Genomic DNA, 16,174 nt, shown 5'->3' on the forward strand with positions numbered 1-16,174 from the left:
TGTAGCAGGGCCCCTCACTGGGACGGTCTCCCCATGGACTGGCAAAAAGCTCACCGAGGTAGCTAGAGTCCCTTTAATTTGCCCACTTAAGTAGTCCAGTTGGACTCCCAGTGGGCAGCCATCTACCAGTTTTTTTGATAGTGGCATGGCAATGGGAAGATGTTGGGCATGTCCCTGATACCTTCCTACGCTATTTTGCCAACCTTTCCACCTTCCAGCCCATCGCTAAGGGACTGTTTAAAATCCCACCCAAGGTTTGCATGTTTCCGTTTTGGGGAAAATCTGCAAAACTGTATTTGTGTTAATCCAGCTATTTCTAGTTTCCCATGCAGTATTCTCTGTAACATGGTAATAGAATAGAGATTGTTAAGGCAGGGATACTGCTGCTGGCTTACTGATCAAATACCATCAGTGCTTATTAAGAGTACACGGCGTACTTCCAAACTGCTTGGGAATAAATTTTAAGCTGAAGTTCATCTTGCCAGAGCTTGAATTTCACAAATTGGAGTGGAATTCCCACAGCCACGTGAGGGATGTTTCACACTTCTTAGTCCACTCTGTGAAAGAGATGGGAAAGCAAGAGCATAAATTGTCCCCATGTTCTCATTGTAGGCACAGTGAAGTGTAATTCTTATTGCACCTGTTAGATTCTTTCATTTACACTGGGAGAGGTTTATAAAATTAATTTGTTGTCTTGGGAGATGTTTGATTTAGACCGTGGGTGGGGTTATTTTGTTCCCGTAAAACACAAAGGGGACTCTCAGCTATCTAGCTTTAAACCTAAATCTGGATGGTAGTGTAGACTTTCAGATCCTGCCATTCCCTGTACGATAAACTGTCCCCTTATTTGGCCTATGTTGAACCACTAGTGATTCTCCCCAAAGGTGCGACATTGAGGATTCTATTCCAGCCTGCACCATCCTGCTTTTGTGATCAATGAGAATGACATGGCAATTTAGCTGTTACAGGATTCTTCTTCATTCGTTCCACTTCACATATAGCTAAGATATTGCTGCTGTCCCATGGACAAAATCGCCTGGAAACACTGTCCCTTTAAGAAATGTTTGTATACTCAGCAGTCAACTGTCACTTTTTTTGTCCTGTCATTGAAAATAGTAAGAAGTCTAACAACAGCAGGTTAAAGTCCAACAGGTTTATTTGGTAGCAAAAGCCACTTTTGCTACCAAATAAACCTGTTGGACTTTAAGCCACTTTTGCTACCAAATAAACCTGTTGGACTTTAACCTGGTGTTGTTAGACTTCTTACTGTGTTTACCCCAGTCCAACGCCGGCATCTCCACATCATTGAAAATAGTAGCAGGCTTAGGCCATTCAGCCCTTCGAGCCTGCTCCACCCTTATTTATGATCATGGTTGATCATCCAACTTCATAACCTGTTTCCACTTCAACCCATATCCTTTAGCCCCAAGAGCTGTATCTAACTCTTTCTTGAAAGCATACAATATTTTGGCCTCAACTGCTTTCTGTGGTAGCGATTTCCACAGGCTCACCACTCTCTGGGTGGAGATTCTTTCCTCCCCTCAGTCCCAAGTTGTTTACCCTGTATCCTTGCACTGTGATCCCTGGTTCTGGGCTCCCCACCATTAGGAACAACCTTCCCTCATCTACCCTATCTAGTTCTGTTAGGATTTTATAGCTTACTATGAGATCCTCCCTCATTCTTCTAAACTCCAGCAAATATATCCTAACCAACTCAATCTCTCCTCATACATCAGTCCTGCCATCCCAGGAATCAGTCTGGTAAACTGTCTCTGCATTCCCTTCATAGCAAGAACATTTTCCCTCAGATAAGAAGACCAAAACTGCACACACTATTCCAGGTGTGGTCTCACCAAGGCCCTGTATAAATGCAGCATGACATCCCTGCTCCTGTACTCTAATCCTCTCGCTATGAAGGTCAACAGACTGTTTGCCTTCTTCAGTGCCTGCTGCATGCTTACTTGCAACGAGTGGTGCACAAGGGCACCCAAGTCTCATTGCATATCTCCCAATCTATAGCCATTCAGATAATCTACTTTCCTGTTCCCTTCCTGTTTTTGCTACTAAGGTAGATAACCCTACTTTTATCCACATTATACTGCATCTGCCATGCATTTGCCCACTCGCTCAACTTGTCCAAATCACATTGAAGCATCTCAGCATCCTCCTAACAACTCACCCTCCCACTCAGCTTTGCTTCATCTGCAAATTCTAGTGTTTTTCCCTCCTCTGATATCTTCTCTATATCCCGGAACTGATGCCAAGTTTATTTGTGACCTTTACAGCTGAATCTTTTTGCATTGGTCTCCTTCGCACTTTTCACTGCTCTTAAAAGGTCCTTGTAGGTCAAAGAGAATTGCTCATCTATTCAAAAGGGGGAGGGAGGCAGAAAGTGGGAAATTACAGGCCAGTTAGCTTAACATTTGTCATGGGGAAGATGTTAGAAGCTATTATTAAAGAGGTTACAGCAGGGCATTTGGAACAAATCAATGCAATCAGGCCGAGTCAACTTGGTTTTATGAAAGGGAAATCATGTTTAACTAATTTATTGGGGTTCTTAGAAGGAGTCACATCTGTTGTGGATAAAGGGGAACCAGTGGATGTGCTGTGCATAGATTTCCAGAAGGCATTTGATAAGGTGCCACATCAAAGGTTACTGTAGAAAATAAAGCTCATGGTGTAGGAGGTAACTAACATATTGTCATGGATAGAAAATTGACTAGCTAACAGAAAACATAATTTGTAAAAATGGTCATTTTCTGATTGGCAGAATATAACAAGTGGGGTGTGCTACAGGGAACAAGTGTCGGCGCTTCAACATTTTACAATTTCTACAAATAACTTGGATGAAGGGGCCAAAATCCAGAGCGGGATTTTATGACCTCACTCGGGTGGGGCTTATAAAATCCTGCCCGAGGCCAACGGAGAATTCCGTTCTGCGAGCCTCGCCCGCCCCAATTCCGGGGTGGGCGAAGCGGCAAAATTCCAGCCTCCGTTGCAAAATTTGCTGAGAACAGAGGTAAGCAGGAAAGTAAATTGTCAAGAGGCATAAGGAGGCTACAAAGGGACACGGGCGGAGTGAGTGGGCAAAGGATAGGCGGAGTGAGTGGGCAAAGGATAGGCGGAGTGAGTGGGCAAAGGATAGGCGGAGTGAGTGGGCAAAGGATAGGCGGAGTGAGTGGGCAAAGGATAGGCGGAGTGAGTGGGCAAAGGATAGGCGGAGTGAGTGGGCAAAGGATAGGCGGAGTGAGTGGGCAAAGGTCTTCAAGTGGAGTATAATGTGGGAAAATGTGAAATTGTCCATTTTGTCAGGAAGAATAAAAACAGCATATCTAAATGATGAGAGAGTGCAGAGCTCTATGGTGCAGAAAAATCTGGGCGTCCTCATGCATGAATCGCAAAGGTTAATATGCAGGTACAGCAAGTAATTCAGAAAGTTAATTGAATGTTATTGTTTAATGTGCAAGGAATTGATTGCAAAAGTAGGGAGGTTATGCTTCAATTGTACAGGGCACAGTGAGACCACATCTGAAGTACTGTGTCCAGTATTGATCTCCTTATTTAAGAAAAAATGTAAATTCATTAGAAACAGCTCAGAGGGTTCACTAGACCTGGAATGGACAGATTATCTTATGAGGAAAGGTTGGGAAGGTTAAGCTTGCATCCATCAGAATTTAGAAGAGGAAGAGGAAGCTTGATTTGATTTGATTTATTATTGTCACATATTGGGATACAGTGAAAAGTATTGTTTCTTGCGTTCTATACTGACAAAGCATACCGTACTTAGGGAAGGAAAGGAGAGAGTGCAGAATGGAGTGTTACAGCCATAGCTAGAGTGTAGAGAAAGATCAACTTAATGTGAGGTAGGTCCATTCAAAAGTCTGGCAGCAGGGAAGAAGCTGTTCTTGAGTCGGTTGGTACATGACTTTTTGAAATATGTAAGATCCTGAGGGGTATTGACAGGGTGGATGTGGAGAGGATGTTTCCTCTTGTGGGAGAATCTAGAACCAATGGTCACTTTTTTTAAAAAAGGGGGTCACCCATTTAAGACTGATATGAGGCAAAATATTTCCCGTGCAGTTTGAGAATCCTTGGAACTCTTCCTCAAAAGTAGTGGAAGTAGAGTCTAATGTTTTTAGGACAAAGCTAAATAGAATCTTGATTAACAGTGGGGGTGAAAGGTTATCGGGTAGATAGTGATGTGGAGGGTGAGGTTAATATTTTCTCAGCCATGCTGTACTTGAGCAGGTTCAAAAGGCCGAGTGGCCTACTTATGCTCCTAATTCGTATGTTAATTTAACAGTCATTTATTCCTGCATGAGATGTGGGCATCGCTGGTATTTGTTGTTTGTCCCCCCACTGCCCTTGAACTGTGTGGCTTGCTAAACCATTTCATAGGGCAGGTAAGTGTCAGCCTCATTGCTGTGGGTCTGGAATGCAGGTAGACCGGACAGGTAAAGACTGTAGATTTCCTTACCTGAGCAGTTGGGTTTTTACAACAGTTGAAACCAGCTTTATATTCCAGATTTATTAACTGAATTCTAAATTCCACCACCTCCCATGGTGGGATTTGAACCCATGTCTCCAAAGCATTAGCCTGGGTCGCTAGATTCCTGCTGCAGTGACATTACCACGACACCACCATCTCCAAGAACCCACAACAAACTAACCAGACTGTACTATAGCTTACTCCATCAAGTCTCTGAGTTGTTTTCAGCCACTTCAAGAGCGAAACACATCACATCTGTCTGATTTGTGAATGTATATACTGATTACTGCATTGTTGCACTGCCACTTTAGGTCTCAACTAGTTCTGATAGATATGATCATTGGTCAGTGATCTTCTGAGTAATATCCTGGATTTATTTGTACAGGCCAATTGGTTTGAAAGCTATAATTATTTATTGAAACAAACCTATCGGGCATTGTGTTGATTTCTGATCTGTGGGACTCGTGCACAAAAATAAAATCTGTGTTTCTTAGCAACTATGAACACAAGAACTCTGAGCAGGAGTCGGCAATTCAGCCCCGCGAGCCTACTCCGTTACTCAGTGCGATCATGGCTGTTCTCATCTTGGCTTCATCTTCACCTTCTTCCTGCCCATCTCTATAACCCTTCATCCCGCTACTAATTAAAAACCTCACTATCTCCTCAAATTTGTTTAGTATTCCGGCGTCCAGTGCACCCTGGGGTAGAGAATTCCACAGATTCACAACCCTTTGAAATAATTCCTCCTCATTTCTGTTTTAAATCTGCCACCCCTTAGCCTAAAGCTATGGCCTCTCATATATCCAACAAGGGGAATATCCGCTCTGCATCTACACTGTCAATCCCCTTTTAACATCTTGTATACCTCAATTAAATCTTCTCTCATTCTTCTAAATTCCAGTGAGTATAAACCCTAACTGCTCAATCTCCCTTCATAAAACAAGTCCTGCACCCCTAGAATCAATCTAGTGAACCTTCTCTGAACCGCCAGTAATGCATTTACATCCTTCCGCAAGTAAGGGGACCAAAACTGTGCGCAGTACTCCAGATGCCGTCTCACCAATGCCCTTTACAGTTGCAGCAGCACTTCCCTCCTTTACACTCTATTCCATTAGCAATGAATGGCAAAATTCCATTTGCCTTCCTTATTACCTGCTGCACCTGCTTACTAACTTTCTATAATTCACTCACAAGAACACCCAGATTCCTCTGCACCAAAGCATTTTGAAGTTTCTCTCCATAGATTGCCTTTTTATCCCTCCGACCAAAATGCATAACCTCACTCTTATCCAGCCCGTTTGAGTTCAATTAGCCGCAGGGTGGTAAAATTCACACCAAAAACTGACCTAGACTGGAGTTATTTTATTGAACGTACTGCAACCAAATTGTCCTCAAATGTTTCTTTAATTCTGAATCTCCCCTTAAAGGTTTTTGCTAAAGTTTGACATGGCTGTAGAGTAAATACTCTTAATATTTGTGCTCACTTTTTTTTCCAAATAGGGTGCTAAGCGTCAATGGAACCCTGGTGTTACTACTTAGCCAAGAACTCTCGCTAGATATACAGCATTGGCAGAAAACAAAGAGCCACCAGACTAACAAGGGAAAGCTTGATGATGCCCAGCAGAATGCAGATACAACCCCAGTGGAACCGAGTACACATCCAGCTGAAAAGGTTGACATGGAGAACATGTCGGCCGCTGAAAATGAGCAGGCTGAAGTGAAAAGAGAGGTTTTGGCCTCTCTGGTACCGACAGGTATCTTTCAAGTGAGTCTTGGTGTAACCGAAGCTTCCATACACAGATACAAAAAAATTTCAATAACATGAATGAATGCATTGCCATTCACTGAGGAGGTGCTCAGTCTGTCCATGGGCTGTGCAAGAATTCAAAGCGAGGTCTCGTTTTCAGAAAGGTAAGATTACTAAAGAATTGCTGAAAAGAGAATAGCTGATAGCTACACTCACAACTAGTTTAAGATCATCAGTCGAGCTCTACCGTGGCTCATTTATACTTGCTAGAAGCGACATCCGTTCCTGCATAGGAACCCATTCTCTGCAAACAAAAGGCATATGTTCAAGTCTAGTGCCCTTTTTGAATTTACAGAGTGCTTGGGAAACCTGGTTGCTTTCTCCATAGCGAAACCTTAGCTAATCAAGTTGGAACCAATCAGTTCTCCTTTCACTTGTAGCATTGTGATAATTGAAATTGGGCATTCTTGGGTTTGTCCTGATGAGTGCAAGATAAAAAGCTTCAGCAACATGTCACACTTTTCAGTAATATTCAAGTTCTACCAAGTGACTGTTAATAAATTTTGATGCAGTCACGTCAGTCCTTACCCTGTTTTACACTGGATAAATGGAGAGCTTTTGGCTGACGGGCAAACTCACCACCATGAAACGTGGATCGATTTAATTCCTGTTTAAATATGGCGATGCCCTACTCCTACCAAAAACCAACATCAATGATCAATGACCTGCAGCTGACGGCAGCAGGAGGGTGCGGCCGGGGCTTTGTGGGGACAGTCCATGACCAGATGGTGAAGGAACACAATTCGGGGAGAGAAACCTCGAGGCTCCAATGTGCTTTCCATTACATAGCTGGCCAGGAATCTCTCCCAATCTTCTTGCCTGCCAGTGGTGGCTTGTGTTGGAAGAGCTTGCAGTTAATACTCAACCTGTTTGGCCACCTTATGGGACACACCTTACTTGGCTGTCGAGTCCTAGGGTAGAACTGGAACCCAGAACTTATGACTCAGAGGCACAGACACTAACCTCTGCGCCACAGAGACCTCCTGCAACTGTAAGCTGCAAATTGGCCCAGTGAGTCTGATATTCTCCTTGATCTGCTGGCAGTCTCATAGGGTAAAGTATGCCTTAGGCACTATCAATAGAAGCTAGTCTGGAATCTCAGAGACATTGAAAAGTGGTGATAAATTATCTGAGAAAACTGAAGCAGTGACAATGTTATCAAACATTTCGGATTCTATTTGAATGATGCGAAAATGTATTGAATGAATAAACTTTTTTATCATTTGTACTTGTGGTTGGCTGGGCCATGTGATCACAGTTGTATAATCTGTATTTTCAATAAAAGCCAAATGTCTACAGATTAACACAGCTTCACTGTTTTAACAATCGTAAAGTGATGTTTTCTGAATGAAGATGCAACAATTTTACCAAATCGTCTGTCGTTTGCTTTCTCATTTACAAATAAGCTACATTATGACTAGTACACACGCACCCAAGTAGCGTCTGAAAACTGATCTGTAACATCAAGTTAGGTGCAGCATGTACTGCTGCCTTCAGGGGGAAAAGTCAAATTAATCTTTTCTGTGCATACGATACGAGAATCTCTACATTAAATCAATCTTTTCAGCACTGTTAGTATAGCCTGCAAACTAGTAAATTCACACTCCACGGAAGTACGTAGTTTCAATGCAATTGTTGTAGTTTTATTGAGGAAAACATTGCGGATTACCAGCAGGAATGTTTCCTACTCATCAGCATGTTCATGTGTTCAGTTATTTCAATGACTTACTATATCTACACGGTTATTTAGTGCACATGGCGAAAGTGAACATATTGTATTCTTTGTGCATCTGACTTGTGTACAAAATACTTGTTGAAAGAAATTTGGAATCTTCCACTTACCAACGCAGATTATCTAAGGTTTGAATATAGCTTCTGCCAACATTAGTGTCTCTTGGCTCACTGCTACATTGGCTCATCCAGTTTATTTATTAGTGTCACAAATAGGCTTGCATTAACACTGCAATGAAGTTACTGTGAAGATCCCTGAGTCGCCACACTCTGGTGCCTGTTCGGGGATGCTGAGGGAGAATTTAGCATAGCCAATGCACCCAACCAGCACATCTTTCAGACTGTGGGAGGAAAGCAGAGCACCCGGAGGAAACCCACGCAGACACGGGGAGAACGTGCAGGCTCCGCACAGACACTGACCCAAGCCGGGAATCAAACCCGGGTCCCTGGCGCTGTGAGGCAGCAGTGCTAAGCACCGTGCCACCCTCTGGAATTGCTCAGATAACATATGCTGAGTTCAGATTCAAATTGGTGAAACAGAATAAGATTTTAAATCGAGGGTGACGTGGTTCTTTTTGAGTGTTGGGCATAGCAGCCAGCAATTGGGGTGACATCCAGACTCTTCAGTATCAATCTTATTGTTGAAGATTTGCACTCAATTGCTGTGGTATCAGACCACAGAAACATCGGTGATCCTTCATGTCTGTGACCGTGATCCAGGAAACAGCTTCTCCTGCAGTGAGAAACAACACTGGATCAATGCCTTTTTCGGAGAACAGGACATTTCTTTGGATCTCGCAGACGAAACCAGCTGAAAGCAAAAAGGTACCTCAGATAAAAGCACAATCTGAAACAAAAAGAGAAAATGCTGGAAAATCACAGCTGGTTTGACAGCATCTGTGGATAGAGAATAGAGCCAATGTTTCGAGTCTGGATGACCTTTCGTCCGAGCTGAGGTATCTCAGCCTGGATGTCTCCGCTTCCATATGTTGTTCCTTTGCTCCAGCTTCGTTTTCCAGGAAAGCTTTTCATCCCGTTTTTGGCACAATCAAAGTGCAGAATGTTGGGGACTGCCAAACCCTCCCATCTCCAGCACCAGTAACTAATTTTATAAGGGAGTTATATTGGTTTATAGGTAACTTTATCGTGATCCAATCTCGGATTAGAGGTTGGAAGTAGACGGTGTTTGAGATGGTACTTTGCCGAGGATTTGGCATTTCCTGACCTCTGCCATCGTTACTGGGTCCCATGAACTGAGGGCACTCCTTTACCTTCGCATTTGCCTGTTACCAGGAACTTCCTTATTTGCAAACCCAAGTTTTTAGCCACATGCGGAGGTATTAGTGCAGATGACTAAGTGTCAAACCTTGCTTGATGGTGTGTTTTGGAATGTTTTAGTATTTTAAATAGATAGGTTCTTGATTGATAAGGGGTTATGGGGAAAAGGCAGGAGAATGGGGATGAGAAAGAAATCAGCCATGATTGAATGGCGGAGCAGATTCGATGGGCCGAGTGGCCTAATTCTGCTCCTATGTCTTATGGTCTAAAGGTGCTATTTCAATACAAGTCTATCTTTCTCCGCCAGATGTGAAAGGTTAAACTTATAAAATTCTAACAGGGTTAGACAGATTAGATTGAGAAAGAATGTTCCCAACGGTGGGGGAGTCCAGAACAAGGGAGTTTGAGGATAAGGCGTAAACCTTTAAGAACTGAGGTGAGGAGAAATTTCTTCACCCAGAGGGCGGCGAATGTGTGGAATTCACTACCACAGAATGTAGTTGAAGTTAAAACGTCTGATTTCAAGAAAAAATTATGATATAGCTCTTTGGGGCTAAAGGGATATGGGAGGAAGAGGGGGGGGGGGGATTAGGATATTGAATTCGATGATCAGCCATGATCAAAATGAAGGCAGAGCAGTCTCGAAGGGTAGAATGGTCTCCTGCTTCTTGTTTCTGTGTGTATTTTTTTCAATCATTTTTGATCATACCAAATTTTCCATTTGTAGAAAAATAGGGAAAAGCAATTATCTATAACTGACTTGTTTCACAAAATTGTAAAATAGTTACTGTATATTTCAACGTGCAAAGTTAATTCCTTCGTGAGGTGTCTTAACTGCTCCTTATGCTGAATTCCCATGCAATGAGCTGAAAATCCACTAGAGGTCACCAAATGCTGCTTTATCTCTGAGATGCGTGACCCATTCACTTCAAAGAGGCCCAGAATAAAATACAGTGATCCCATGCAGCAACTTCCACTTTGATGCTGCAGCCTGAATCCTCTCCTATGCAAAACTCCACGCTTCCATCAAACCCCACCTTTGCTTCACTCTGTTTCCCAGAGATTGACTTCAGAATTCTTGTCCTCATTTTGTTTCACAAAAATGAGCATCTTTGTAGATGGTGCACTCTGCTGCTCCTGTTCATCAGTCATGGAGGGAGTGTGTGTTTGTGGAAGGGGTGCCAGTCAAGCAGGCTGCCTTGTCCTGGATGGTGTTGAGCTTCTCGAGTGTTGTTGGAGTTGCACTCGCAGGCAAATGGGGAGTATTCCATCACACTCCTGATTTGGGCTTTGGGGAGTCAGAAGGTGAGTTACTTGCTGCAAGATTCCTGGCCTTTAACCTGCTCTGATAGCCACAGTATTTATATGGCTTGTTTGGTTTAGTTTCTGGTCAATGGTAATCCCCAGGATGTTGATAGTTAGGGTTATGTTGATAGTGGGGGATTCAGTATTAGCCATGGTAAATACATGGGGTTACGCAGATTTGATTTATTATTGTCACATGCACATGCATTAGTATATAGTGAAAAGTATTGTTTCTTGTGCGCTATACAGACAAAGCATACCGCTCATAGAAAAGGAAATGAGGGCGTGCAGAATGTAGTGTTACAGTCATAGCTAGGGTGTAGGGAAAGATCAACTTAATATGAGATAGGTTTGTTCAAAAGTCTGATGGCAGCAGGGAAGAAGCTGTTGTTGAGTCGGTTGATACGCGTCCTCAGACTTCTGTATCTTTTTCCCGATGGAAGAAGGTGGAAGAGAGAATGTCCAGAATGCGTGGGGTCCTTGATTATGCTGGCTGCTTTTTTGAGGCAGCGGGAAGTGTAGACAGAGTCAATGGATGGGAGGCTGGGGCTTGTGTGACGGACTCAGCTTCGTTCACGACCCTTTGTAATTTTTTGCGGTCTTGGGCAGAGCAGGAGCCACACCAAGCTGAGACACAACCAGAAAGAATGCTTTCTATGGCGCTTCTGTAAATGTTGGTGAGAGTTGCAGCGGACATGCCAAATTTCCTTAGCCTCCTGAGAAAGTAGAGGCGTTGGTGGGCTTTCTTAACTATAGTGTCGGCATAGAGGGACCAGGAAATGTTGGTGATCTGGGCACCTAAAAACTTGAAGCTGTCGACCATTTCCACTTCGTCCCCGTTGAATTGGACAGGGGCATGTTCTCCACTACGCTTCCTGAAGACGATGACCATCTCTCATTTTGTTGACATTGAGGGAGAGATTATTGTTGTCGCATCAGTTCACCAGATTCTCTATCTCTTTCCTGTAAGGGTAGGGGATTGGGCCTGGTTAAGGTGCTTTGTTGTATAGTCGGTGCAGATGCGATGGACTGAATGGCATCTTTCTGCACTGTAGGAATTCTGCATTCCGTTCTATGTCTACCTCCTCAGGGGTCAGAGTAAATAGTTGGAAGGATGTGATTGCAAGGATGTGATTTGGACTGTAAATATTCCAAAGATGTGCGGGTTAGGTTGATTGGCCAGGTTAAAAATTGCCCCTTAGAGTCCTGAGATGTGTAGGTTAGAGGGATTAGCGGGTAAATATGTGGAGGTAGGGCCTGGGTGGGATTGTGGTCGGTGCAGACTCGATGGGCCGAATGGCCTCCTTCTGCACTGTAGGGTTTCTATGATTTCTATGAGTTCAAAGTCAGGGAAACTCCAAAGCTAACCTAATGGACAGTTGATTTTCCTGTTGACTTTTTTCCTTTTCCCCTTCCGATATCGGAGACCAGAAAGCAAACACGTTGTTCTACGAAGGAGCAGCAGGAACAGCATACCACTTCCTTTTTAACCGTACAGTCCATCAGACCTCCAGTTAAGGCATTTCAATCAAATGAGGTCCACCTTATGTTCTCATGCTGAGAATTTAGCCAGCAAATCAAAACCCACGTTTCATGGTTGAGTTAATGACAGGCACAGAACGTTCCAATTAATGAGCACCGTTAATAGAATTGTTTATTTAAGGAGAACGTTTACTGAAGAACCCATTAATCTCCCTCTTCCCAATTTCCTTAACAGGATTGATTGGAATTATCAGGGTTACTATGAGTAGCATTCTTTCTAAAAGGGATTTGCACTGGATTAATTAACAATTTCCACTCAACTTTAAGGGTGGTACACTGGTTAGCACTGCTGCCTCACAGCCACCACCAGGGACTGGGGTTCAATTCCAACCTTGGGTGACGGTGTGGGGTTTGTACGTTCTCCCCGTGTCTGCGTGGGTTTCCTCCGGGTGTTCCGCTTTCATAGAATCATACAGTGCAGAAGAGGCCCTTCAGCCCATCAAGTCCACACCAGCACATTAGAAACATCTGAATTTATACCTAATCCCATACCAGCACTTGGCCCATAGCCCTGAATGTTACAATGTGTCAAAGCCTCATCCAAATACTTTTTAAAGGATGTGAGGCAACCCACTCCTACCACCCTCCCAGGCAGCGCATTCCAGACCATCACCACCCTCTGGGTATAAAAGGTTTTCTTCACATTCCCCCCCCCAAACCTCCTGCCCCTCACCTTGAACCTGTGTCCCCTTGTGACTGACCCTTCAACTAAGTTCCTTATCTACTCTGTCCATGTCTCTCATAATATTGTACACCTCGATCAGATCACCCCCTCAGTCTTCATTGCTCCAACGAATATACCCCAAGCCTATCCAATCTCTCTTCATAACTTAAATGTTCTATCCCAGGCAGCATCCTGGTGAATCTCCTCTGCAGCCCCTCCAGTGCGTTCACATCCTTCCAATAACGTGGCGACCAGAACTGCACACAATACTCTAGCTGTGGCCTCACCAAAGTTCCATACTGTTTCCTCCCACAGTCCAAAGATGTGCAGGTCAGGTTGATAGGTCATGATAAATCACCCCTTAGTGTCAGGTATCCAGCAGGTTAAATATAGGGTGGTACGGGAATAGGGCCTGTGTGGGATTGTTGTCGGTACAGGTTCGATAAGCCTGTACTGTAGGGATTATATGACTCTAGATACAGCAACCCTCTAAGTGAGAAAAATGTTCCTCAGCTTCCCTTTAATCCTTCGACCAATCGCTTTAAATCCTTGTCCCCTAGTCAATGACTTCTCTGCTAAAGTCAATGTGACCTTCCGATCCACTCTATCCAGGTGCCCTCTCCATTGTGTAATCTCAGTCAAATCTCTTCTCAGCCTCCTCTGGTCTGAGGAGAACAAATCCAGCTTAAATAATCTTTCCTCAAAGCTGCAATTTTCCAGTCCTGGTAAATCTCCACTGTACCCTCTCCAATGCAATTATACCCTTTCTGTGTAATGAGGTGTCGAGAACTGCACCCAGTGCAGTTCAGTGACTTGAAATATAAAAGGTGGCCAGCCAGTACCAGTTTCCCATCTCCAAACCTCTCAAAGCTGTCACTGCATTTCAGAAATAATTGACTGCGCAAAGTGCTCTGAAATGGTCCAATGTGAAAAGATGCTATATGTGAGCATCTCTTACTTTTGAAATTCTTCTTTTAATGGAACCTGTGAGCTTCAAGTGAATGACTGACTTTCTGCGGTTTAATTATCGTAGTATGGTTGAAGTTCTAAAACCAAAAATAAACTCAGGTGTAAGGACTTGGGAGTTAAGTTTATTTATTAGTGACAGGTAGGCTTACATAGACTCTGCGATAAAGTGACTGTGAAAATCCCCTAGTCGCCACACTCCGGTGCCTGTTCGGGTACACTGAGGGAGAATTTAGCATCGCCAATGCACTTAACCAGCACTTCTTTCGGACTGTGGGAGGAAACCGGAGCACCTGGAGGAAACTCACGTAGACAACGTACAGACTCTGCATAGTCAGTGACCTAAGCTGGGAATCGAACCTTGGTCCCTGGCGCTGTGAGGCAGCAGTGCTAACCACTGTGTCACCGTGCCATTAACTCAACAATAGTGGTGTTAATCTCACCCAATGCTAAGGATTGGTTCAAGGTGCGTAACTATTCCATTATCAGCGGTAATGTTAGTGATAGGTTATAATCTGAACATTGAACTGAATTGAATGATGTTGGTTTGCAATAAACATGAAACCAACTAACCACTGCAATTGCCTGAATCTGTCCCCTTCCTAATTCAAAGTCCCACCATATTATGAGGTTTAATATGAACTAATAAAAGACCACAACTAACTGGAACTGTTTATTAATACGTCATATCTCTAGCACTGTCAGCACAAGACTGGCTCGGCAAGTTCCACCCAGGGTGGCGCGTGTGTCCCGAGTCACCTGGCACGTGCTCTTAAAGGGACATGCCTCCAATGTACATACACACCAGGTTTGTGACGATGGATCAGGATGATGTCTTATCATTATAATCAATTGTACTCCATGACAGTCAGACCGCCAAGAGTACAATTGAAGAGACACAAGTTGGGCTCCCCTCCCCCCCCCCCCCCCCCAAAAAACCTGGGTTTATTGGGGAAGATTATCAAGTTGCTACCTGCCTATAAAACTGCCGAATCCGCTGCCAGTTAGTGAAACTGTCCAGTTTCGGAATATAGAATGAGCTTCCTGCCTGATTCAGGAAGGCACCTGCATTGCTCAATAGAAGGTGCCGGTAAATATGACAAAGGAATGGTAAGCAAGGTGCAGTGAATTTTAACTCCACTGTGTAGGCAAAAGTTAAAGTGGTTTCTCAAAATGGCAATCCAATGGGGGAACCACATGGATAAGTAGCCACCATCCACAAACCGACATGACATTCCCTCTCAATCAGCATCAATAATCCAGTAGGATACTGTCCAGGATTGAGTTATACTCCTTATTACTTATCTTTCTAAATCAGCCTTTTCCAATCATGTAAATAGAGTCATTGAGGTTTACAGCATGGAAACAGGCCCTTCGGCCCAACTTAGCCATACCGTCCTTTTTTTTAACCACTAAGCTAGTCCCAATTGCCCATATCCCTCTATACCCATCTTACCCAAGTAACTGTCTGCTTTTCAAAAGACAAAATTGTGCCCGCCTTTACTACAGCCTCTAGCAGCTTGTTCCAGACAATCACCACCCTCTGCGTGAAAAAATTGCCCCTCTGGACCCTTTTATATCTCTCCCCTCTCACCTTAAACCTATGCCCTCTAGTTTTAGACTCCCCTACCTTTGGGAGAAGATGTTGACTATCTAGCTGATCTGTGCCCCTCATTATTTTATAGACCTCTATAAGATCACCACTAAGCCTCCTACTCTCTGGGGAAAGAAGTCCCAGTCTATCCAGCCTCTCCTTATAACTCAATCCTGGTAGCATCCAAGTAGATCTTTTCTGCACTCTTTCTAGTTTAATAATAAATAGTCTTTGAAATACAGACTGATGGCCTTCAAGAGGACTTGAGTACAGAAGCAAAGGTTTCTTACTATAGATGTACAGGGCCTTGGTGAGACCACATTGTGTGCAGTTTTGGTATCCTTATCTAAGAAAGGATCTGCTTGCCGAAGAGAGAGTGCAGTGAATGTTCACCAGACTGATTCCAGGGATGACAGGTTTTATGAGCAAAGATTGGGTCGACGAGGCCTGTATTCACTGAGGTTTCGAAGAATGAGAGGGTATCTCATTAAACCGTATAAAATTCCGACAGGGCTGGATAGACTGGATGCAGGGATGTTGTTTCCGATGGCTGGGGATCTACAAAAAGGGGCGGGATTTTCCGAACACGCTCGCCCCAAGACCAGAAATTCCCACCTGGGGTCAGTGGACCTTTGCCTGGTCCGTGTCTCACCTGCTACGCTTCCCGTGGCAGGCGAGACAGGAAAATTCTTCCGAAGGGGTCACAGTCTCAGGAGACGGGATAGGCCATTTAGGACTGAGATGAGGAGAAATTTCTTCACTCAGAGGGTGGTGAACCTGTGGAATTCTCTACCACAG

General features: G+C 43.8%; 1 protein-coding gene across 2 annotated transcripts in view; it reads left to right on the forward strand.

Moving 5' to 3' along the window:
- Nucleotides 1-7,665, forward strand: part of thumpd2 (THUMP domain containing 2) — a 45,387-nt gene extending 37,722 nt beyond the window's left edge. For both annotated transcript variants that reach the window (XM_078212331.1, XM_078212330.1), the window contains one exon: nt 5,990-7,665. In XM_078212331.1, the coding sequence (XP_078068457.1) occupies nt 5,990-6,314 (325 nt within the window). In that variant the 3' untranslated portion in view covers nt 6,315-7,665. The remainder of the gene's footprint in view (nt 1-5,989) is intronic.
- The last annotated feature ends 8,509 nt before the right edge of the window (nt 7,666-16,174 follow it).

Source organism: Mustelus asterias, chromosome 5 (assembly GCF_964213995.1).
Source record: "Mustelus asterias chromosome 5, sMusAst1.hap1.1, whole genome shotgun sequence".
Lineage (NCBI taxonomy): Eukaryota > Metazoa > Chordata > Chondrichthyes > Carcharhiniformes > Triakidae > Mustelus > Mustelus asterias.